The sequence below is a fragment of the Dendropsophus ebraccatus genome, chromosome 3, assembly GCF_027789765.1.
Source record: "Dendropsophus ebraccatus isolate aDenEbr1 chromosome 3, aDenEbr1.pat, whole genome shotgun sequence".
Classification (NCBI taxonomy): Eukaryota; Metazoa; Chordata; class Amphibia; order Anura; family Hylidae; genus Dendropsophus; species Dendropsophus ebraccatus.
Window position 1 is genome coordinate 176,905,639 of NC_091456.1, and position 26,085 is coordinate 176,931,723.

General features: G+C 44.9%; 1 protein-coding gene across 1 annotated transcript in view; it reads left to right on the forward strand.

The window, feature by feature from the left end:
• Positions 1 to 26,085, forward strand: part of MYO5B (myosin VB) — a 156,565-nt gene that overhangs the window by 61,812 nt on the left and 68,668 nt on the right. Inside the window, exons 2-5 of the mRNA XM_069963199.1 lie at positions 1,362 to 1,472; positions 10,439 to 10,604; positions 10,802 to 10,946; positions 24,732 to 24,888. Coding sequence (XP_069819300.1) covers positions 1,362 to 1,472; positions 10,439 to 10,604; positions 10,802 to 10,946; positions 24,732 to 24,888 — 579 coding nt within the window. The remainder of the gene's footprint in view (positions 1 to 1,361; positions 1,473 to 10,438; positions 10,605 to 10,801; positions 10,947 to 24,731; positions 24,889 to 26,085) is intronic.

A 26,085-nucleotide genomic window follows, 5' to 3' on the forward strand; every position in this document is an offset into this window, starting at 1 on the left:
CCCTGGCTATGCTTGCTCAGTGGTGTAAGGATGTAGCCGCCCTTTATTGCAGATTGTACGGAAGCAACAGCTAATAGGATGAATATATGAAGAATTTCTACTGTCATTTCCCCTGTTGTACAGTCTTCACTAGAGAAGAAGCCAGACAGGATACTTGCAGATTCTTCAGGTTTACACAATGGTCATGGATCCTCACTGATAACTTTCTTTTTCTCATTTAAAAGCACTGCAGTTTTTTGGTTGCCCATATCACGCGCAATCACCTTCACTAGGCCTACAGTGCCATACGTTTAATAGCAGCGCAGCTGTATCCATGTGTTATGTGACCCACAGAAAATCCCAGTGTTTTATGTGCCTGAGGAAGTGGCCTATCCTTGGTCAGCTGACTTCCTGTTAACTACAGGATGACATCATCACCTATCAGACCTCCTCTGGCTGCTCATAGACCCCTCCCCTCACCACCCATATCTGTATGCTGCTGATGCTGTCTCTATGAAATGAGTATATAGCGTGGTTAAACAGCTATATTAGATGAACTGCAGTGATGAGACTCCACCCCCCTCTCTCTCTCTCTCTCTCTCTCTCTCTCTCTCTCTCTCTCTCTCTCTCTCTCTCTCTGCAAGTTCAGGGGCATCATGGGAAGTGTAGGCAGCATTAGAAAATCATTTCAGTAAGAAACTATAAACCAATATGGCCAAAAACCCATGCCTCTACATAATTCTCTTATAGTTGCCTATGGTGCACAATAGAAGCAAAAAAAAATTCCCAATGGCGGCATTTATCGTCCAGATGCAATAAGGCACTGCAGATTGGACGGTAGAAAGGATAAGATGACTATTAGAATGAGTAATTGATATAAAACTAAGGCTGACGTGGTTTTCCTAAAGGGTGTATGCGGTGTAACAACCACTTTATTGGCCTATTGCATATAAAATAAAATAAAATTATGAAGCTCCCATGCAAATGGTCTTAATAAGAGTATTCTGACGTTTTATGTACACAGCTCCTATGCCCTCCTGGTGTATATGTCTCTGTGGTTACAGATTACAAACTGATCCTATGGTTGGCCTGGATCGTGTCTACTCAGCGTTTCTGTGTGACTACTAGGTTACTAGCAGGATTTTCTTCTTTGAATACGTAATTGCAGCCATGTTATACTGGTCGTTTTTCAGATTTATCTGGACATTGTAGTCCTAGATCAAGCATGGTGAACCTGCGACCTTTCAGCTGTTGCAAAACTACAATTCCCATCATGCCTGGGTTGCCGGTTCCCCATCCCTGTCCTAGATATTCCTTTGTGTTGTGCTTCATTTCTATTACTTCTTGTAGTCATCTGAATTCTGTTTCCTTTTCTTATGCAGTATACCCGGGTGTGGATCCCCGATCAAGAAGAAGTTTGGCGATCGGCCGAAATCATCAAGGATTATAAAGAAGGGGATAAAGTCCTGCAGCTGAAGCTCGAAGATGAATCTGTAAGTAGATTTGTCATCATTATTGTAATGGTCCTTGTAGCTATCACTGATGCCCTTCTTCTCCCTATGGAATTACACGTGTAAAATATGTCTGGAAGTCCAGGCCTAATAACCTGAACCTGGACTTTCAGCTTAAAGGGGTATTCCACTGATAAATAACTTTTGATATGTTGCTGCCCATGGTGAGACTAACAATTCCTTCCATAGTTGTTATTAGCTATTCAGTCTCCTTCCCCCAGTTCTGAGCTGCTGCTTTCTGCTGAAAACACAAAAATCTGTGTGTGAGCTTTTCTCTGTGTCTCCCCCCTCCCTTCTGAGACGGCTGATGTCAACAAGTCCTTGGCAGGCCTAATCTGCAACATTGTAGTTTCTTTGTAATACCAGGAGGATTTATCACAGTGAGTTCATTAACAACTTGACCCAAGAATAACCCTCCCAACTTTACAAAGAAGCTACAATGTTACAGATAAAGCCTTCCAGAGACTTGTTTACATCAGCTGTCTTAGAAGGGAGGAGGGGGAGAAGGAGAGAAAAGCTCACACACAGTTTTTTTTGTGGTTTCAGTAGAAAGCAGCAGCTCGGAACTAGGGGAAAGGAGACTGAATAGATAATAACAAGTATGAAAGGAATTATTAGTCTCACCATGGGCAGCAACATATCAAAAGTTATGTTTGAGTGGAATACCCCTTTAATTAGTTATAGCTAATTCCCCACTTTTCTCTTCTTCTTTGATGCTATCTTTTCTCATATTGAAATGAATACTGTATATAAAGAATTGTTCAGTATGTATCCCAGAATATCAGCCATTCTTCTACTTCCTATGAAGCTCTCTCCAGCTGAAAGGCAACTGTCTGCAGCAGGAGCCCTCCCCCACTGGTCAGACATGCAGTGCAAGCTTGTATATTACTATAAAAAATCAACAACTAAGTACAAAGCAGTTAAGAGAAAAAAGCGTCAGAATGATATTATTAGTACAAAGTATAATAGCAAAAGGGAAATGAAAATTACCTCAATAATAATGGTAAAATGTTCCATTACACTGTTCTTTAGAAATAATAATATGTCAAAGAAATAGGAGCTGACATGCTTAGTAATATAGATTGGAATAATAATCAGAGATGACGTTTATAGGCAAGGCTCGGGCTAGTGGCCATTAGCTACCACTGCGATCCTATTCAGAAGCCACCACTAGCCGGATCTTAGCAGCTCGCTGTACTCTCGCTGTTATTATTGAATTTTACTCTTGTGCTGCCAAAGATATATGTAATATGTCCAGACTGAAAAAACATGGCAGCATTTGAGAAGGGACAAGGTTATATAGGGCACGTCCGCAACCTGCAGTATTTGGTTTATAATATAATTATAATATGACTCTTCAGTGCACCACAATGAATACAGGCCACAGACCAGACCCCATAATAAATACAGGCCACAGACCAGACCCCTATAATAAATACAGGCCACAGACCAGACCCCTATAATAAGTACAGGCCACAGACCAGACCCATAAAAAATACATACAGGCCACAGACCAGACCCCCATAATAAATACAGGCCACAGACCAGACCCCTAAAATACATACAGGCCACAGATCAGACCCCATAATAAATACAGGCCACAGACCAGACCCCGATAAGAAGTACAGGCCACAGACCAGACCCCTGAAATAAATACAGCCCACAGACCAGACCGTCATAATAAATACAGGCCACAGACCAGGCCCCCATAATAAATACAGGCCACAGACCCCCATAATAAATACAGGCCACATACCCCCATAATAAATACAGGCCACAGACCCCCATAATAAATACAGGCCACAGACCAGACCTCTAAAATACATACAGGCCACAGACCAGACCCCTGAAATAAATACAGACCACAGACCAGACCCCCATAATAAATACAAGCCACAGACCAGACCCCTGAAATAAATACAGACCAGACCCCCAAAACATATATAGGCCACACACATCAGACCTCCAGAATAAATACAGACTACGCCAGGCTCTCAGAACAAATACAGACCACACCCCCAAAATAAATATGGGCCACAGATCAGACTTCCAAAATAAATACAGATCACAGACCAGACCCCCAAAACACATACAGAGACCACACACATCAGACCTCCAGAATAAATACTGACCACACGCCAGGCCCTCAGAACAAATACAGGCCACACACCAGGCCCTCAGGACAAATACAGGCCACACACCAGGCCCTCAGGACAAATACAGGCCACACACAAGACCACTAGAACACATGCATGCTGCACATCAGGAATTTAAAACAAATACAGATTACATATTAGACCCCCAGAACAAATACAAACCCAACATTATACCCCCAAAGCACATACAGACCACACATCAGAGCCCCAAAACATATACTTACTACACACCAGGCCCCTAAAACAAACACTGACCACACTTCAGACCCCCCAGAACAAATACAGACCATGCACGCAGGCCACTCCTTATGGACCCGATGCTGACCTCAGACCAGACTGACTTTTCTTAGGGTACGTTTACACAGAAAGATTTATCTGACAGATTTTGGAAGCCAAAGCCAGGAATGGATTTAAAAAGAGGATGGATCCCAGTCTTTCCTTTATGACCTGATCCCTGTTTATAGTCTGTTCCTGGTTTTGGCTTCAAAGATCTGTCAGATAAATCTGTCTGTGTAAACGCAGCATTAGGGTCTGATTTTTAACGATTAAGGACTAACGATAAACGATCGCAAACGAGAGTGTTTATCATCAACCTGAAATCGTTCACCATTTTACACAGAACGATAATTGTTAGATACGAATGTTATTGCGATCGTTTATTCCTTCTGATCTCAGGAAAACAATGGGCAATGTACTATTACACTGAACGATAAAAAAATGCGGAACTTGAGCGAACGAACGTAGAATTACAGCGAATGATTAACAATAATTTTAGGTTCAGACCTAAATCAACGATCAACGACATACGAATGATTTTTCGATCTTTGCCTGTTTAAATTTGAACGATAGAACGATTTTTCGCACGATAATCGTCCCGTGTAATAGGGATCTTACAAATGCCAGATTAAACTCCCTCATTCACAGAATGCAAACTAGACCTTACCCTAGCCCAGCTGCTGTATGTCCTGCAGGAAGTGGTGTATTCTTTCCAGTCTGACACAGTGCTCTCTGCTGCCATCTCTGTCCATGTCAGGAACTGTCCAGAGAAGGAGAGGTTTTCTATTGGGGATTTGCTACTGCTCTGAACAGTTCCTGACATGGACAGAGGTGGCAGTAGAGAGCGCTGTGTCAGACTGGAAAGAATACACCACTTCCTGCAGGACATACAGCTGCTGATAAGTACTGGAAGGCTTGAGATTTTTAAATACTGTAGAAGTAAATTACAAATCTATAAAACTTTCTGAAACCCAGATGATCTGAAAGAAAAAGATTTTCCGCTGGAGTGCCCCTTTAAGCTCTGTCTGTTATAATGGTAGAGTATGAAATTTATCAGAACATTATAAGTAATGGCGGCTCGCTGACTGTGCACCTTAAACGTCTCTTGTCATAGTCACTGCCCTCAGTTGTTCCAAGTAAGAGACACCTTACAAATAAACTATGCTTATGAGAATGCCGGTGACAATATGGTGATTGGCGGTGACTGCGATATGGCGGCGCCCCGGTGTTCGCTCTGTATTTCATACTTCATTAATAGGGTTGTCAGGATGTCTCCGCTCGCCTTTGAGGGGGATTGTATTTTCTTAAGATCAGCAGAAGAGAGCTGGAAGGCTGTCAGTCGCAGCCTGGACCGGTGATACACGGCCGTGTGATAGACTCCGGCTCATCCTACCCTGGAAATAATCTGCAGGCAACAAATCAAAGTTATTCTTCCCAGGGGACGGAGAGGGAACTTTCTGTGTTGGCTGTGGGTAATCCTGCCGAGTTCAGGAGGCTTTAGATACTGCCAAATCAGAAGAACAGTGTATAGACACACTAAGTATATATATATATATATATATATATATATATATATATATATATATGTATAATATATTACTACATGTAAGCTAAGAAACTAAGTTAAGCTAAGCTAAGTGTGTATCTAACATGTGGCGTACCGTCTGCCCTTGTTCTTTTGGTGTGTATCTAACATGTGAGATAGCATCTGTCCTGGTTCTCTCGGTGTGTATCTAATAGGGGGTGTACAATCTGCCCTGGGTCTCTCTGTGTGTATCTAATATGTATTGTACCGTCTACCCTGCCTCTCTCAGTGTGTATCAAATATGTGTTGTACCGTCTGCCCTGGTTCTCTCAGTATGTATCTAATATGTGGCGCACCGTCTGCCCTGTCTCTCTCAGTGTGTATCTAACATGTGGCACACCGTCTGCCCTGTCTCTCTCTCTCTCTGTGTATCTAACATGTGGCGCACCATCTGCCCGTGTTCTCTCAGTGTGTATCCAACATGTGGCGCACCGTCTGCCCTGTCTCTCTCTGTGTATCTAACATGTGGCGCACCGTCTGCCCTGGTTCTCTCAGTGTGTATCTAACATGTGGCGTACTATCTGCCTTGTCTCTCTCTCTGTGTATCCAACATGTGGCGCACCGTCTGCCCTGTCTCTCTCTCTGTGTATCCAACATGTGGCGTACCATCTGCCCTGTCTCTCTCTCTGTGTATCTAACATGTGGCGCATCATCTGCCTGTGTTCTCTCAGTGTGTATCTAACATGTGGCGCACCGTCTGCCCGTGTTCTCTCAGTGTGTATCCAACATGTGGCGCACCATCTGCCCTGTCTCTCTCTGTGTATCTAATATGTGGCGCACCATCTGCCCTGTCTCTCTCTGTGTATCTAACATGTGGCGCACCGTCTGCCCTGTCTCTCTGTGTATCTAACATGTGGCGCACCGTCTGCCCTGTCTCTCTGTGTATCTAACATGTGGCGCACCATCTGCCCTGGCTCTCAGTGTGTATCTAACATGTGGCGTACCGTCTGCCCTGTCTCTCTCTGTGTATCTAACATGTGGCGCACCCTCTGCCCGTGTTCTCTCTCTGTGTATCTAACATGTGGCGCACCCTCTGCCCTGTCTCTCTCTCTGTGTATCTAACATGTGGCGCACCCTCTGCCCTGTCTCTCAGTGTGTATCTAACATGTGGCGCACCGTCTGCCCTGTCACTCTCTCTCTGTGTATCTAACATGTGGCGCACCATCTGCCCTGTCTCTCAGTGTGTATCTAACATGTGGCGCACCGTCTGCCTTGTCTCTCTGTGTATCTAACATGTGGCGCACCGTCTGCCCTGTCTCTCTGTGTATCTAACATGTGGCGCACCGTCTGCCCTGTCTCTCTCTCTCTCTGTGTATCTAACATGTGGCGCACCGTCTGCCCTGTCTCTCTCAGTGTGTATCTAACATGTGGCGCACCGTCTGCCCTGTCTCTGTGTGTATCTAACATGTGGCGTACCGTCTGCCCTGTCTCTCTCTCTCTGTGTAACTAACATGTGGCGTACCATCTGCCCGTGTTCTCTCAGTGTGTATCTAACATGTGGCGCACCCTCTGCCCGTGTTCTCTCAGTGTGTATCTAACATGTGGCGCACCGTCTGCCTTGTCTCTCTGTGTATCTAACATGTGGCGCACCGTCTGCCCTGTCTCTCTCTCTCTGTGTATGTAACATGTGGCGCACCGTCTGCCCTGTCTCTCAGTGTGTATCTAACATGTGGCGCACCGTCTGCCTTGTCTCTCTGTGTATCTAACATGTGGCGCACCGTCTGCCCTGTCTCTCTGTGTATCTAACATGTGGCGCACCGTCTGCCCTGTCTCTCAGTGTGTATCTAACATGTGGCGTACCGTCTGCCCTGTCTCTTTCTCTGTGTATCTAACATGTGGCGCACTGTCTGCCCTGTCTCTTAGTGTGTATCTAACATGTGGCGCACAGTTTACCCCGGTTCTCTCAGTGTGTATCTAACATGTGCCGTACCATCTGCCCTGGATCTCGGTGTGTATCTAATATGTGGCGTACCATCTGCCCTTGATCTCTGTGTGTATCTAGTATGTGCCGTACCATCTGCCCTGGATCTTGGTGTGTATCTAACATGTGGTGTACCGTCTGCCCTGGTTCTCGTGTGTATCTAATGTGTGCCGTATCATCTGCCCTGGTTCTCGGTGTGTATCTAATATGTGGTGTACCATCTGCCCTGGTTCTCTCAGTGTGTATCTAATATGTGGTGTACCATCTGCCCTGGTTCTCGTGTGTTTCTAATATGTGCCGTATCATCTGCCCTGGTTCTCTCAGTGTGTATCTAATGTGTGCCGTATCATCTGCCCTGGATCTCGGTGTGTATCTAATAGGGGGTGTACAATCTGCCCTGGGTCTCTCTGTGTGTATCTAATATGTATTGTACCGTCTACCCTGCCTCTCTCAGTGTGTATCAAATATGTGTTGTACCGTCTGCCCTGGTTCTCTCAGTATGTATCTAATATGTGGTGTACCGTGTGCCCGTGTTCTCTCAGTGTGTATCTAACATGTGGCACACCGTCTGCCCTGTCTCTCTCTCTCTGTGTATCTAACATGTGGCGCACCATCTGCCCGTGTTCTCTCAGTGTGTATCCAACATGTGGCGCACCGTCTGCCCTGTCTCTCTCTGTGTATCTAACATGTGGCATACCGTCTGCCCGTGTTCTCTCAGTGTGTATCTAACATGTGGCGCACCGTCTGCCCGTGTTCTCTCAGTGTGTATCTAACGTGGCGTACCGTCTGCCCTGTCTCTCTGTGTATCTAACATGTGGCGCACCGTCTGCCCTGGTTCTCTCAGTGTGTATCTAACATGTGGCGTACTATCTGCATTGTCTCTCTCTCTGTGTATCCAACATGTGGCGCACCGTCTGCCCTGTCTCTCTCTCTGTCTGTGTATCTAACATGTGGCGCACCATCTGCCTGTGTTCTCTCAGTGTGTATCTAACATGTGGCGCACCGTCTGCCCGTGTTCTCTCAGTGTGTATCCAACATGTGGCGCACCATCTGCCCTGTCTCTCTCTGTGTATCTAATATGTGGCGCACCGTCTGCCCTGTCTCTCTCTCTCTGTGTATGTAACATGTGGCGCACCGTCTGCCCTGTCTCTCTCTCTCTGTGTATCTAACATGTGGCGCACCGTCTGCCCTGTCTCTCTGTGTATCTAACATGTGGCGCACCGTCTGCCCTGTCTCTCTGTGTATCTAACATGTGGCGCACCATCTGCCCTGGCTCTCAGTGTGTATCTAACATGTGGCGAACCGTCTGCCCTGTCTCTCTCTGTGTATCTAACATGTGGCGCACCCTCTGCCCGTGTTCTCTCTCTGTGTATCTAACATGGGGCGCACCCTCTGCCCTGTCTCTCTCTCTGTGTATCTAACATGTGGCGCACCCTCTGCCCTGTCTCTCAGGGTGTGTCTAACATGTGGCGTACCGTCTACCCCGGTTCTCTCAGTGTGTATCTAACATGTGGCGCACAGTCTGCCCTGTCTCTCAGTGTGTATCTAACATGTGGCGCACCGTCTGCCCTGTCTCTCTGTGTATCTAACATGTGGCGCACCGTCTGCCCTGTCTCTCTGTGTATCTAACATGTGGCGCACCATCTGCCCTGTCTCTCTCTCTCTGTGTATCTAACATGTGGCGCACCGTCTGCCCTGTCTCTCTCAGTGTGTATCTAACATGTGGCGCACCGTCTGCCCTGTCTCTCAGTGTGTATCTAACATGTGGCGTATCGTCTGCCCTGTCTCTCTCTCTCTGTGTAACTAACATGTGGCGCACCCTCTGCCCGTGTTCTCTGTGTGTATCTAACATGTGGCGCACCGTCTGCCTTGTCTCTCTGTGTATCTAACATGTGGCGCACCGTCTGCCCTGTCTCTCTGTGTATCTAACATGTGGCGCACCGTCTGCCCTGTCTCTCTGTGTATCTAACATGTGGCGCACCGTCTGCCCTGTCTCTCAGTGTGTATCTAACATGTGGCGCACCGTCTGCCCTGTCTCTCTCTCTGTGTATCTAACATGTGGCGCACCCTCTGCCCTGTCTCTTTCTCTGTGTATCTAACATGTGGCGCACTGTCTGCCCTGTCTCTTAGTGTGTATCTAACATGTGGCGCACAGTCTACCCCGGTTCTCTCAGTGTGTATCTAACATGTGCCGTACCATCTGCCCTGGATCTCGGTGTGTATCTAATATGTGGCGTACCATCTGCCCTGGATCTCTGTGTGTATCTAGTATGTGCCGTACCATCTGCCCTGGATCTTGGTGTGTATCTAACATGTGGTGTACTGTCTGCCCTGGTTCTCGTGTGTATCTAATATGTGCCGTACCATCTGCCCTGGATCTTGGTGTGTATCTAACATGTGGTGTACTGTCTGCCCTGGTTCTCGTGTGTATCTAATGTGTGCCGTATCATCTGCCCTGGTTCTCGGTGTGTATCTAACATGTGGTGTACTGTCTGCCCTGGTTCTCGTGTGTATCTAATGTGTGCCGTATCATCTGCCCTGGTTCTCGGTGTGTATCTAATATGTGGTGTACCATCTGCCCTGGTTCTCTCAGTGTGTATCTAATATGTGGTGTACCATCTGCCCTGGTTCTCGTGTGTTTCTAATATGTGCCGTATCATCTGCCCTGGATCTCTCAGTGTGTATCTAATGTGTGCCGTATCATCTGCCCTGGATCTCGGTGTGTATCTAATGTGTGCCGTATCATCTGCCCTGGTTCTCGTGTGTTTCTAATATGTGCCGTATCATCTGCCCTGGATCTCTCAGTGTGTATCTAATGTGTGCCGTATCATCTGCCCTGGATCTCGGTGTGTATCTAATATGTGGTGTACCATCTGCCCTGGTTCTCTCAGTGTGTATCTAATATGTGCCGTATCATCTACCCTGGTTCTCGTGTGTATCTAACATGTAGCATACGGTCTTCCCATGTTCTCTTGGTGTGTATCTAACGTGTGGTACCTTCTCCCCGCAGGTTCTGGAGTACCCTGTGGCTCTGGACACATTACCTCACCTACGTAATCCAGATATCCTGGTGGGAGAAAATGACCTGACGGCGCTCAGTTACCTCCATGAACCGGCCGTTCTCCATAACCTCAAAGTCCGCTTCTTGGAATCCAACCACATCTACACATACTGCGGTGAGTCCGGCCTGATCTTGGGGGATTTATTTGGAGTCTTATAGGTTCTGTAATGCTGCTGGGTAGTAGGGCAGACCCACCATTGGTTTGGGTCACTGTTGTTCATGCTCTTTTATCAAAGAGAAACTGCAGCTGCATCCCCCTCCTCTCTCTTTATACTGCTGCTTCTTAAACAGCGTCCTCTCTTCTCTCCCTAGGAATTGTTCTAGTTGCCATAAATCCTTATGAACAGTTGCCAATCTACGGCGAAGATGTCATCTATGCCTACAGCGGGCAGAACATGGGCGATATGGACCCCCATATATTTGCTGTGGCAGAAGAAGCATATAAGCAGATGGCCAGGTATCTTACCATATATTCATTTTGTGTAAGCCTAGAAAAACTCACATTGTCAGGTTGATGTAAATTCTATTCATCAAGAAAGCTGCTTTAGCAGCCATTACAACACTCTTGGGATGTCACCCAGCTATCCCAGTATCCTGAATGGACAAGTTAGGCCTGGTTCACACTGCTTTTTTTCATCCGTTTTATGCAACACAAACTGATACATTTGTGTGCATCCATTTTTTCATTGACTTCCATTATAAACAAAATCAAAAACTGATCTAAAGTCATCTGTTTTTTTTTTAGTGTACACAAAAACGTGGTCAACCACATTTGTGTGTACGCTAAAAAGATGGATGCTTTTTGATTCTTTTTTTTTTTTTATAATGGAAGTCAATGGAAAACCAGATCAAAACTGATGCACACAAATGCATTTGTTTTTTTGTAAAAAACAGATTGCAAAAATGCAGTGTGAACACAGCCTTATTCAGTAAGGCTTGATTCACACTACGTTTTTGCAATCCGTTTTTTTTCATCCATTTTTTGCACAAAAAAAAAAACATGAAAAAAACGGATGCCTTTGTGTGCATCCGTTTTGATCTGTTTTTCCATTAACTTCCATTATAGAAAAAAAAGATCAAAACAGATCCGTTTTTTTTTTTAATGTACAAAAACTTAGTCAACCTCAATTTCTGTGTCCGTTACAAAAAAAACGGATGTGTTTTGCACACAAAGGCACTTTTTTTTTTTTTTCGTTGCAAAAAATGGATTACAAAAACATAGTGTGAACCTAGCCTAAGACAGAGCAGGGGATGTGTTTACCATGTATCCTCAATAGCAGGTTTACCATAGATGTCTCCAGGAAAGCAGGCTGGAGACTACTGTATGAACATATAAGAGGTTCTCCTGTATAAGATACATGTACATGATGCCTATTCTATACATAATTGGAAAGTTCCACAACTTTCTAATATTTTTTTGGGGGGTTGTATCATTTGCACATTTTTTTTGGTGCTTGCTCACTTTTTCTATACTGCGCAAAAACCTCTGGTCCTTGCGTAAAAGTTATCATAGGAGCACGGGCCTTGATAAATAATGCACAATTTTTGCACCTTTTTTCCTTTGGCTGAAAAAAAAAGGTGATAGGTGAGAGGTGATACTATTGTATCCAGTCTAGACAATGCTCTGTGAGCTCTGCAGCCTGGACTCCAGACTGATACATTGTACATAGCTAGTCCTGCTCTCAGCTGAGGAGTGATACAATTGTATCCAGACTAGACAATGCTCTGTGAGCTCTACAGCCTGGACCCCAGACTGATACATTGTACATAGCTAGTCCTGCTCTCAGCTGAGAAGTGATACTATTGTATCCAGCCTAGACAATGCTCTGTGAGCTCTGCAGCCTGGACTCCAGACTGATACACTGTACATAGCTAGTCCTGCTCTCAGCTGAGAAGTGATACTATTGTATCCAGTCTAGACAATGCTCTGTGAGCTCTGCAGCCTGGACTCCAGACTGATACATTGTACATAGCTAGTCCTGCTCTCAGCTGAGAAGTGATACTATTGTATCCAGTCTAGACAATGCTCTGTGAGCTCTGCAGCCTGGACTCCAGACTGATACATTGTACACAGCTAGTCCTGCTCTCAGCTGAGAAGTGATACTATTGTATCCAGTCTAGACAATGCTCTGTGAGCTCTGCAGCCTGGACTCCAGACTGATACATTGTACATAGTTAGTCCTGCTCTCAGCTGAGAAGTGATACAATTGTATCCAGTGTAGACAATGCTCTGTGAGCTGAATCGCCTGTACTCTGCTTTGAAGTGGATACAGTTGTACCTGGTCTTTTTGCATAAATCTGGAATTTTTTCCCCTGTTTACTTAATCTTATGAATAGTTATCCTGGCGATGAGCTGCCTTGTGTATCACCCTTCTCATTTGCCGCACAATCTTCAGTCCCTTCCTCCGCAGTTTGCTAACCATAGACAGGAGCGACACTGACACTTTGGCTGCTTTCCCAAAAAGATCTTTTAATTGCATTTCGGCATTAATATTCAGAGGCGTAAAAAAAAAAAAAAAAAAACCTGCAAGATTTATAGCCTTGAGTAAATCCAGTCGGAGTCCCGACGTGTTTCGGGCAGATCTGAAACTCCATTTACATTGATGACAAAAGCAATAAGAAGCAGCAGCTGTCCAGAGCGTAACCTTTAAGAATCAGAACAAAGAGGCCCAACTATCTCCCCGGAGAAGGGCCGAATATTAATTATTAATGGAGGCTTTTATGTGCGCGAACGTTTTATCAGAGTCATTTGGCTGTGACATGTATTGTTACTTATCGCCTCACGTGTTATCATCGCCAGCCTGCTGTGCTTATATAACCGCTGCATGCGTTATACCTGGCCCTGAAAGCAGATAGGCATCCTATTGTCATCATGAATGGGATTGTCCAGTATAGCTCCATATGAGGGGAATGGGGCTGAGCTGCAGTACCTCACACAACCTGCAGACAGTGGTGGCGCTCTAATTGGAAGAAAGCAGTCATGCTTTTTCAAATTTTTTAAAACATTAGAAAGCAATTTTTGAGGCCTGACCCTATTGCAAAGTTGAATCTACAGTGGACTGTGTTGGACAGTGATTTCCAACCTGTTGCAAAACTACAACTACTAATATGCCATGCCCCAGTTATATGCCTGACTATGGGTGACTACTATGTGGATACCTATAGCTATGGTCATAGGAAGGTTTCTCTGCAATGCAACTGTAATACCCAGGGAAAGAATAATTTTTCACGACTACATCTAGGGTCAAGGCACTCAGGAATTTAAGGGTGCGTTCACACCTACAGGATCTGCAGCACATTTGAAGGCGCACATTTGAATCTGCAGCAGTTCCGCAGCAGATTTGATGGTCCAGAATTCATTTGCTTTGAATCTGCAGCTTCAAATCTGCGCCGTTAAATCTGCTGCAGATCCTGTTCGTGTCAGCTCACCCTAAAGGGGTATTCCTGGGCCTTACTTCTACACTAAGGGTGCGTTCACACGTACAGGATCTGCAGCAGATCTGCAGCATATTTAATGGCCCAGAATTCATTTGCTTTGAATCTGCAGCTTCAAATCTGCACCATCAAATTTGCTGCAGATCCTGTACATGTGAACGCACCCTTAGGCTATGTTCACACTACGTAAAAGTACATCCGTTGTTGCCATCGGCAACAATGGCCGTACTTTTTGCGGAGTGCAACATAACCTTATCTGACATGGGATCCCGGCCGGATCAGAGAACAGCCGGTCTCTTACGTAGTGTGAACATAGCCTTAAAGGGGTACTCCAGAGGGAAAAAGCAACTCGTGCCAGAAAGGTATATAAACTTTTGAATGACTTATGTTAAAAAAATCTTAAATCTTCCAGTACTTATCAACTGCTGTATGTCGTGCAGGAAGTGGTGTCACACTGGAAAGAATACACCACTTCCTGCAGGACAAACAGCTGCTGATAAGTACTGGAAGACTGGAGAGTTTTATATAGAAGTAATTTACAAACCTGTAAAAGTTTCTGTAAATGTTAATATAAATATAAACAAAATATAGGGCAAGAATAGCTATAAGCTCCACTAGGTGGCACTGGAGAGGCAGCTTTCTATATTTTGCAGGAGAGCTAATCTGCATACTTTTTATCCAAGGAGCATTGCCTGGTCTGCCAGGTCTCCTTTAGTTGCAGTTTTTTTTTTTACTTTTTATACCTAAGCTTGTACAAAATGACAGTATGTAGTAGCAGTATGCAGGACAGACGTAAGAGGTGATGGTGTCATTGAGGTTGTCTGGCCCTCGGGGAGACCTAACACCTCTGTAAGACGCCATCCTACATACAGTACAGTAGACTAGTCTCACCAGTGGTGCGAACACGTGGGGGAATGCGACATAAACATCGCATAACATCTTTAGTTTAAGTGAGCCAGGGAAATTGATGTGAACTTTGGATGCAGACGGAACAGTCCCCTGAGCGTCTGTCACGCTGTGAGGTGTTATTAGCCCGGCCGCTCCATTATAAGCGAAACCCGTCTCCCGCGCAGATCTCGGCTTTTTTCGGTTCACTGTTTTGACATTTAGAGCAGATTGAAGGCGGTCGGGTTATTTATTTTTTATTTTGAAATATAAATATTTAAAAACTCAATTGAAGCCACTTGAAATCCACCTTAAAAGCAGTAACCCGTCGGTTACATGTCACAGAATGGCAATGACTGTCGCCTGTGAGACTCAATCCCAGCTGATTCGTAATTGAAGGGACCCCCGCACGAAGTACAATGCACTTTGGAACTCGTAGGAAATTTCTGTCCCTGTGTCATGTGAGAAGATACATTTTAACTCTTTCACTACCTGGGGTCATTGATACATCAATGCCTAGGTCGTTTTCAGACATCATCTTATGGGATCATAATGATCTTATAAGCTGATGTCCCTTTGTCTGCCCTCTCTCCTCTGTCCCCTGCTGCTGTTACAATCTCGTGACAGCGGCAGGGGAGAGAGGGGAGGGGGCAGTGCGCACAGCCGCACCCCGACGCCTGCCCTGCCTTCCCTCCCCCCGCCGGCCTCCGTAGCCCGGAAACCGGAAGCCTGAGGCTCACTTCGCAGAGCCCCGATGGGCACCTTCAGGAGCCCTATAGATGCTGCAAACATGCATCACTGATAGCCGGGACCTGCCGCGGATGACACAGGCGCAGCTTCTGTGCCTGCAACAACGTTAATTTACAGTACAGTGGCGGGAGGGGGTTAAGGTGGATTTTTAAAGGGATACTGCACTCAAACTTTACTTTTAATAAGTTGCTTTCCATGATGAGACTAACAATTTCTTCCATTATTATTATTATCTATTCAGTCTCCTCCCCTCAGTTCTGAGCTGCTGCTTTCTGCTGAAGACACAAAAATCTGTGTGTGAGCTTTTCTCTCTGAGGCCCCCTTCACACGTCCGGAAAATCTGTCCGGATTTCCTATCAGGAAATCCGGACGGATTTCCGGACTCATAGACTAACATTAGACACGGACACCCTTCCGGATTTTTCCGGAAGGGTGTCCGTTCCGGAAAATAGGACCGGATTTTTTAGATCCTGTCCTATTTTCGTCCGGAAATCCGGCACGGACGCCCCCATAGAAGTCTATGGGAGCGCCGGAATCACGGGCATTTTCCTGATGTATATCAGGAAAGTGTCCGCGATTCCGGACTGGTAGAGAGCCAGCCCCGGCCGCCGTCCGATCACCCGCACACCCCCATCCCCCCCGCACCGCACCGCACACTCTGCCCGGCACTACAGATCCCCCCGCCGCCGCCGCCTAACCCCCAGTACCTCCGCCGCCCCCGTCCCCCCGCCCCCGCCGCCGCCGCCGCTGCCGCATCTGACCCTCTCCTCCCCCCCCCCCCCCCCCCCCCCCCGGGAACTCACCACCGGGCCGCCCGCCGGATGCTCCGCACCTCCGACCGCCGCCGCTGCCCGGACCTCAGCACTGCACTCTGACCCGGACCCCAACCTCGCGGCCCCGACAGAGCAGGATCCGGGACAGGTGAGATTACCCCTTAGGACTACTACTCCCACCATGCTCTGCTGGCAGGCCATGATGGGAGTTGTAGTTCTGCAGCCTGTGGCCATCCAGGTTGCAGAAGTACAACTCCCATCATGGCTCTGCTGGCAGGCCATGATGGGAGTTGTAGTTCTGCAGCCTGTGGCCATCCAGGTTGCAGAAGTACAACTCCCATCATGGCTCTGCTGGCAGGCCATGATGGGAGTTGTAGTTCTGCAGCCTGTGGCCATCCAGGTTGCAGAAGTACAACTCCCATCATGGCTCTGCTGGCAGGCCATGATGGGAGTTGTAGTTCTGCAGCCTGTGGCCATCCAGGTTGCAGAAGTACAACTCCCATCATGGCTCTGCTGGCAGGCCATGATGGGAGTTGTAGTTCTGCAGCCTGTGGCCATCCAGGTTGCAGAAGTACAACTCCCATCATGGCTCTGCTGGCAGGCCATGATGGGAGTTGTAGTTCTGCAGCCTGTGGCCATCCAGGTTGCAGAAGTACAACTCCCATCATGGCTCTGCTGGCAGGCCATGATGGGAGTTGTAGTTCTGCAGCCTGTGGCCATCCAGGTACACGGGTACCTGTGATTTATGTTGGCATACTAGACAATATTATCTCATCAGGAAATCCTGAAGGTTTTTCCTGATGGTTTCCTGATGGTAAAAACGGATTACTGTCAGGAAATCCTGATACTTTCCTGATGACATTTAAGGTCTCCTGATCAGGATTTCCTGACAGTAAAAACTGACACGGACGTGTGAAGGGGGCCTGAGACAGCTGATTTAAACAAGTCCCTGGCAGACTTTATCTGCAACATTGTAGCTTTTTTGTAATGCTGGGAGAGATAATCACAGAGCAAAATAAAGTCCAGCAGAATATATATCTAGAATTAATCTGGATCTACGCCCCTGATTTTCACATGAACTTTATAGTTTCTGCGGAAACACATAGAAAAATGCAGAGTATGATTTGTAGGATTTCCTGTTGAATTTAATGGGAATTTTTTTTTTGTGCAAAACTTTGGATGTAGACTTTGAAGTGTATTTTTCATGTTTTAGCTGTGTGAATATGCCCTAAGGATATATTGATCATCATATGATAGCTAGTCCCATCCACTTCTTGGGAGAAATGGCCACATATGTATAGCCAGTTGTACGTTCATTCAGTATCAGTGGGGGTCCCAGCTCCCAGACTCCCATTATCTATAAGCTGAGGGATTGGTCATTACCAGGACCCATTTATTCTCACCATATGAGTGATCACAGGAGTTCAGATCCTTCCTTATATAGGAGAATTGATCATGCATGAACATTGAAGGCTTTGTGTATACATATACCAGTAGGCTGAGGCCCCAGCTTACGGACATGGCCCAATAATCTCAACCATCTGTAACTCTTCCTTATATACTGTGTATTTGTGCGTAGGCGAGAGCTTCGCCATTAAGCAGCTCACCTGATGTGAACCCCTCCCCGAATGATGAAGTGAACAATATCTGCAAAGTAACCATGTCAGACGTGAGTTTCATTAGGATTTATCGCTCGCTGGGGGATATATTATGAATAGTGCAGCGTAAGAGGGTAGAGAATGGGAAGTAACAGAAAACCTACAAACAGCAGATAATGTGGCTGCTCAGCAGCGGCGAAGCCATTTTGGCCTAGTTAAAGGGTTTTCTGGATTTTTCTTCGGATTAATTATCTAAAGGTAAGAACTGTGAATTTTTCAGATTACGATAACAGAACAGCACACTTGATGGTATTTTCTCATTTACATATGAGTTACGTATTTTTTCTTCCTCTAACTTTTTGTTACAATTTTTTTTTAATGACCTTTATAACTGTGTAACATGGGTTATCGAGGTTTGTTAAAAAAAATCACAACTACTTTCTTGCAAAACCAGCACCACCCCTGTCCTTGGGTTGTGTGTGGTATTACAATCCAGGGCCACTTACTACAGTGGAACTGAGCTACAATACCCCACACCCAAACTGAGGACAGAATAGGTGCTGTTTTTGGAAAAAAGTGGCCATGTTTTTCTTTGCCTGGATAACCCCTTTTAAAGAGGAGCTATCAGAAGGTTAGACAAATCTAACCTGCTGACAGCTCCCTAGGGGGCACGGGGCCCTGTGATCAAGGTCTTCTACCTTCATCCTCAGCAGCATTCCAGTTTATTGTGCCCAGTAAGCCCTTAGGAGCTGCTGCCCTTCAGAGCACCGATCCGATCATAGCCCCTTGTACGGTGAACCACCCCCAGTTGGTCTCCTCCATTCTACATTGAAAATCATTGTGGGCGCCACCAACCAGGGGTGGAGAGGCTACAACTCCCCTCCTTTAATGATTATCAGTGGAGGGGTCTGGCCCAGGTGAGGGATGGATCAGTGCTTGTTGGGGCGATAGCCACCCACTCTGTGCTCCCAAAGGCTTACTGGGCACAACTAACAGCGCAGGAACGGCGCTGAGGATGAAGGTAAGAGACATACCTTCATCCTCAGCACTCCGTGCCTAATATGGGGCTATCAGCAGGTTAGATTCGTCTTACCTGCTGATAGTTTCCCTTTAACTTTTTTATTTCTATATGTAATCCAAGCATGCCCACTCTTTGGTGAGGATACACATCCCAGCTGGGTGCTGATATTACAGGGAGATATTCAGATATGCAGACGCTCCAATTAAACACGAATGCAGATGGTGGGAATTATTTTGCCCCAATGCATTTCAATAGTCACTTACCAAACAATGCCGTCCTCTCAGGAACGAGTCTTTCATCTTCAAGCGGTAACAGACACCTTTAACCACTAATCTTTACATAATGGGCAGGCCGCTTTATTTTTCATGTTTTTATTACCTTGATTAGTTTGTTAAAGACAATTATTTTACAACCTTTAACCCTCCCATTGACCACTAGGTTAGAAAATAGAATACCTGATCCTTCTTTACCCCAGCGTCATTTGTTAGTGCTTTACCGACTTTTATCTAGTGTACATGGGGACCATAAAAGGGTATTCTATCGAATACCGAATTTTTTATTTATTTATTTCTTTAATAAAGTTTAAGTAATATAACTTTATTAAGGAATTTTTTAACATGTTTTCATTGTGTGTCGACAGTAAGGTGCAACATGTCCTTTCTGCTGCCACCATTGTTTGTGTTAGGAACTGCAGGGTTGTTCATGCCCTGGTCCCAGCACGGTTACATATTACTTACTAAGCCTTATCTGATATGTATATAATGTATGTTAACATTAGAATAGACTTTACACTGGGGGGAAGCTATCTGTATCACTAGTGCTGCAGCCTCCCCTGATGTCTATAAATTACATGTTACCATTAGAATAGACATTACACTGGGGGAAGCTGTCTGTGTCACTAGTGCTGCAGCCTCCCCTGATGTCTATATATTACATGTTACCATTAGAATAGACATTACACTGGGGGAAGCTGTCTGTGTCACTAGTGCTGCAGGCCTGGCTCTGGCTGGCTGAGCAGGGATAACTGTCAATCACCAGGGCTTAAGCAGCCCAGCAGTTTCTGACACAGCCATTGGTGGCAGCAGAGGGACCATTTTTACATTTTCTTTAAAAAAGTTATATTATAAAGTTATATAATTTTATCAAAGACATGTAATAGAAAAAATACTTTAGTTTGTGGGATTACCCCTTTAAGGAACTGATAGAGCTGGGCACAGGGCTCAGTCCTCCAGGCTCAGGAGAGGTTGCTTAACCCTTTAAGTGCCACTTGTTAGTTTGTCTTCACAGCAATGGTCACATGTTCCCCCACCGGCAGGCAATGATTGGGCATTGAAACGCATAGGAATATATTGATTGTATGATCATAAAAGATAAAAGCTGCTGATATCATGTAGATGTCCCTGCAGGCGGCCTGGTTTATCAATGGCAGCAGATCTTTTCATGCTGTAAACATCACAGCCGGCATCCAGCTGCTTCCCACCATACATCTGTCCAGGGTATGGAGATCGCTAAACATTGCCTAAGTGTGGTGACCACAGGCTGTACATGTCCCTTCAGTCTTGTATCTCTACTATTCTGCATAGTGTACATCAGGGATGGGGAGGCCGCTGCCCTCCAGCTCTTGCAAAACTACAATTCCCATGATGCCAAACTTGAGGTGTCCAGGTATGATGGAAACTGTATATACAGACTCCCCATCCTGGTGTAAGGGGGAACATTTAGAGCCTGTTGTCATATTACTATTGCTGTCTGTGGGTGTCCTCTATGTAGACATACATTACCGCAGCTTTCCCTTGTGCCGCCTGTTTATCTCTGAGTAACTGCAAGGAGCACAACAATAGATCAGGGATTCCTAGCTGGAACTGCAGGGCGGTATTTTTTTCCCATTACATCGGCACAAACTGCAGGAATAATTAAAAGATAAAAAAAAATATAAATACAGTATATGTAGTCTATAGTCACTTTACTTATCCTGTACTGATCCGGAGTTACATCCTGTATTATACTCCAGCGCTGCACTCACTATTCTGCTGGTGGGGTCACTGTGTACATACATTACATTACTTATCCTGTACTGATCCTGAGTTACATCCTGTATTATACTCCAGAGCTGCACTCACTATTCTGCTGGTGAGGTCACTGTGTGCATACATTACATTACTTATCCTGTACTGATCCTGAGTTACATCCTGTATTATACTCCAGAGCTGCACTCACTATTCTGCTGGTGGGGTCACTGTGGAGTATAATACAGGATGTAACTCAGGATCAGTACAGGATAAGTAATGTAATGTATGTACACAGTGACCCCACCAGCAGAATAGTGAGTGCAGCTCTGGGGTATAATACAGGATGTAACTCAGGATCAGTACAGGATAAGTAATGTAATGTATGTACACAGTGACCCCACCAGCAGAATAGTGAGTGCAGCTCTGGATGATCTCTATTACTTTCGAAAGAAATCATTGGGGGAGATTTATCAAACATGGTGTAAAGTGAAACTGGCTCAGTTGCCCCTAGCAACCAATCAGATTCCACCTTTCATTCCTCACAGACCAACAGAATAGTGAGTGCAGCTCTGGAGTATATAATATAGCAGATTTAGTAACACAGACATCTCTGGGGAGCAGGCGGGTCCTTTTTTTTTAGTCAGACTAATAGAAGAAGGAATGCAGGGAAATGACAGCGCCGGCAGCTCTGATCCATGAAGCATATGATGACCTTTGCCCAAACAAGTCTGAACCGGTTGTTTTTAGAGATAGCTGGCTAATGCACACATATGCATTCCTATCAAATCTCATTGCTGTGACTGACAGCTGTGTCTCCCTGGAGGTTCTGCAGCAGCTTTACTTATTGGGATGCCTGATAATTACTGAGAAACAAAGGTGTGAATGTGAATTAACAGCGGCTTCCCCTGAGACGGCGGCTAAAAATGCTGTTCTGATGACTTTGTATTTCTGTATGCGGGATAAAATCTTCTGACCTACAAAACAGAAGGAGGGACAAAGAATGTGTCAGGAAACAAGTGATTTACGATAAAGTCTTACACCAACTTTATGTGGAAAGAGATCATTAGTGTTCGTGACGTAGGTTAAGTACAGATTAATTTAAAGGGGTAGTTCACCCAATAAATTTTTTTTTTAAATCAACTGGTGCCAGAGATTTGCAATTTACTTCTTTTAAAAAAATCTCTAGCCTTCCAGTACTTATCAGCTGCTGTGTGTCCTGCAGGAAGTGGTATATTCTTTCCAGTCTGACACAGTGCTCTCTGCTGCCACCTCTGTCCATTTCAGGGACTGTCCAGAGCAGGAGAGGTTTTCTATGTGTATTTGCTGCTGCTCTGGACAGTTCCTGACTTAGGCAGAGGTGGCAGCAGAGAGCAGACTGAAAAGAATACCCCACTTCCTGCAGGACATACAGCGGCTGGTAAGTACGAGAAAACTGGAGATTGTTAAATAGAAGTAAATTACAAATCTATATAAAGTAATTTTCTGGTACGAGTTTATTGCAAAGAAAAAGATTTTTGACAGAGTTCCCCTTTAAGGAAGCCAAAGGCTGTCCAGTTATGATGTAAACTGTAGTTTTACAACAGCTGGAGGGCGGAAGGTTCCCCATCTCTGACGTAAAGTATTGAGAACGATATAAAGAATGTATAAGATCCACCCTGTATATCCATATTTAATGGTTATGACTTAGGCCTGGTGGCGGTGGCCAGGCTAGAGGAAGCCATTAATAAATTGTTATACCTCACAAAAAAGCAATAATGTCAAAATGGATTAGTATATACCCTCCAACCGATGAGGAATATGAAATATTTAATACTTTGCCATATGAAAAAAATATATTAATGTAGAGTTACTAAAGAAGAACGGCTTTCTTAGGAATGGTGGATCAGACTGTGCTCTATAAAGTGGCATGGATATGTCAATGGGGGTGAATAATAAAGGTTGGGGTGGCTATTGGTAATCTAGAAATGTAAGAAACATGAATTACTACTTATCCTATGGCCTGGTGTGCAGGAGCAGGGAGTCTTGTTGAAAAAACAGGTGTCCCTGCTCCTGTACATACTAAACAGCCAAGCCTTTTACTTCGCTGTACCAGGCACAGCCCCTAGGAAAGTGACTGTAGATTGTGAGCAGCAATGGGTTGGGAAACACATTCATCCAGTGATCAGCTGATCAGTGTACAGGAGCAGGGAATCCTGTCGAAAATTGGGAACTATATATGGGCAGGTGTGATGCAGATGGGTGACCATGTGACCAGAAAATTCAGATCTAAAATTTCAAATTGCAACTTCCTTCCACCAAACATGGATATATTTTATATTTTACTCATTCTTTTTTTTTATTTTTTACTACTCAGCGTTCAGAGGGATCACAGACCTGTTAATTTTTATTGCATCTGGTTAATGCGTTCACCATACTTTGTGCTGACGCGTCGCTTTTGGCCGCCTAGAATAAGAGCGAAGCGTTCACCCATCATTAACCCGCTGCTGCGTCATGGTGGGAATCGGCCAGGGAATCACTACGGTTGTGAATTGATTTTTCATTTAAAATAATATATAGGCGCGTGATCCTGCAGATGTTGTAGAGCGGAGGGTATTGACGTGTTGTGCTTTTCTATAGGACTGCAGGTAACCCAGTCAATTATTATGATCAGAGAAGTAACTTAACCATTTCAGGACCAAAGGTCATTGATGCACGGATGTCCAGGTTACACTGACCAAGTGTTCCTCCTCACCTTCTAAGAGCCAAAACACTTAGATTTTTCCACCTACAGGGCTGGTTGGGGGCTTATTGTTTGCGCAATGATCTAATTTTTTTTTAAGCCTTTTTATTATTTTTTTTCTTGTTTACAATTAAAAAAAAAATTCCTGGTGGTTTTTTTTTCTTTCTTTGCGTAAACTTTGTTCGCTGTCTGGAAACAATATTGTTCTATTTGAATAGATTAGGCAATTCCGCATGCTACAATAATAAATAGGTTTATTATTTTTTATAAATATATTTTTATTTGTATAATGGAAAAGGGGGCGATTTTAAATTTTATTATGGAGGGTTAATTTTTTTAATTATTATTTTTTTTTAACTATTTAAGTTCCCCTAAGAAACTTTTATATGTAATCATTAGATCGCTTATATGGATCATTGATTGCTTATAGAGAGCACTGATCATTATTATTGGCAATCTTCTCATAGAGTCTACCTGTCACTGACTGGGACCTCAGCAGCGTGACTGCAGGGGTCCCGACCACTTACACTGACAGATGGAGGCTTAATACTTACCTCTGTCCTGTCGGATTGGCAATCTTCTCATAGAGTCTACCTGTCACTGACTGGGACCTCAGCAGCGTGACTACAGGGGTCCCGACCACTTACACTGACAGATGGAGGCTTAATACTTACCTCTGTCCTGTCGGATTGGCAATCTTCTCATAGAGTCTGCCTGAGGCAGTTAATTTAAAAAAAAAAAAAAAAAAAAAAAAAGATTTTCACCGGAGTACCACTTTAAGGGAGCCAAAAGCTGTCCAGGTGTAATGTGATACGTAAAGTATTGAGAACGATATAAAGAATGTATAAGATCACCCTGTAATATGCATATTTAATGGTCATGGTGGCGGTGGCCAGGCTAGAGGAAGCCATTATTAAATTGTTATACAAAAAAAGTAATAATGTCAAAATAGATTAGTATATACCCTCCAACCATTGTGCTCATTGTAAAATCCTTTTGTATAAATCCATCCAGTTTCTGCTAATATTCCTGTATTTTTTTTTGTCTCATAGGGATGAGAAGAACCAGTCAATCATTGTCAGTGGAGAGTCTGGAGCAGGGAAAACTGTCTCTGCCAAGTATGCCATGAGATACTTTGCCACCGTTGGGGGTTCTGCCAGCGAAACTAACGTGGAGGACAAAGTCCTGGCGTCTAGTCCCATTATGGAGGTGAGACAAACACATGGATGCACAGAATGCTGCCTTACAGATTCTTCTTAAGCAACATTTTAGGCCCCATTCCTATTGTTTTACTGTGCAAAACAGTTCAGGTCTGGACAGGGGCGTAGCTAGGATTCACGGGGCCCCGTAGCAAAAAAAATTAAGAGGCCCCCCCCTCCCCTACGCACAACACAAAGCACTGTACATTTATATATATACAGTATATGCTCTATGATGTGGCCAAAAAATAAAATATATTGGCAGAATCCTGGCTGCAGCCACAAGAGTGACTGGCAGGGCTGGGAGCCAATGGCTGCATTCTATGACAATCCACTGTTTTTAGCTATAAGGGCCCATTAGGAGCTGTTATGGATAAATACGTTGTTGCAGGAGCGGACTACCTTCTGCTTAGCCCCTTATGTACTGCAGTGTGTAAGCTCAGAAGACAAAGAGATATCTGCTTAACTGCTCGTCCACTGATAGCCCCTGACCTCTGCATGGAGCTCTGCGCATTTTCCTTTCCTACTTTATTGCCAGAGGTCAGGGGTTATCAGTGCAGTGAAGCAGAGATCTCTGTCTTCTGCCTGTTAACCCTTTTTTGGTGTTGCAGCATGTAAGTAAACATTGGGTCAGTTACACATAAGGGGTTAAGCAGAAGGACATACGCTCTTAGCTTCTCCCCCAGGCCCCCCTCCCGCAGGGGCCCCATAGCAACCGCCTACCCTGCCTCTATGGTAGCTACGCCACTGGGTCTGGATTTTCACATCACTGAGGGATCACCTTACATGCTGTCCATTGAAGGTTATGTAAAGGGTAAGGGAGAGAAAGGGAAAGTGCCTAGAGAGAACCAGATGGAGACAAAGAGAATAAAGGAGCTTACGGTGAATATTAGATCTTATTTCAGTGCTTGCTCCACAGTTTACACTGCTCAGTTCTGCACTATAATGTCCTCCATGCTGCTGCTCCTGCTTCTAAAGTTGTGCTATAGAGATATATGGGAGGAGGATCCCCTCCTCTCTATGTGTACAATGTATAGGAGACAGCATAGAAGGCAGTCTACACCCACACTATAATGTTCCACCTGGGTTAGTTACACTGAATCATTTTGGGCGATCAGCTGATCGCTGAACTACTTTTAAAACATGAGACAACCCTGCTGTAGTAAGTGTGTGACGTATATACTCAACCTAGAAATACTTGTCAGTT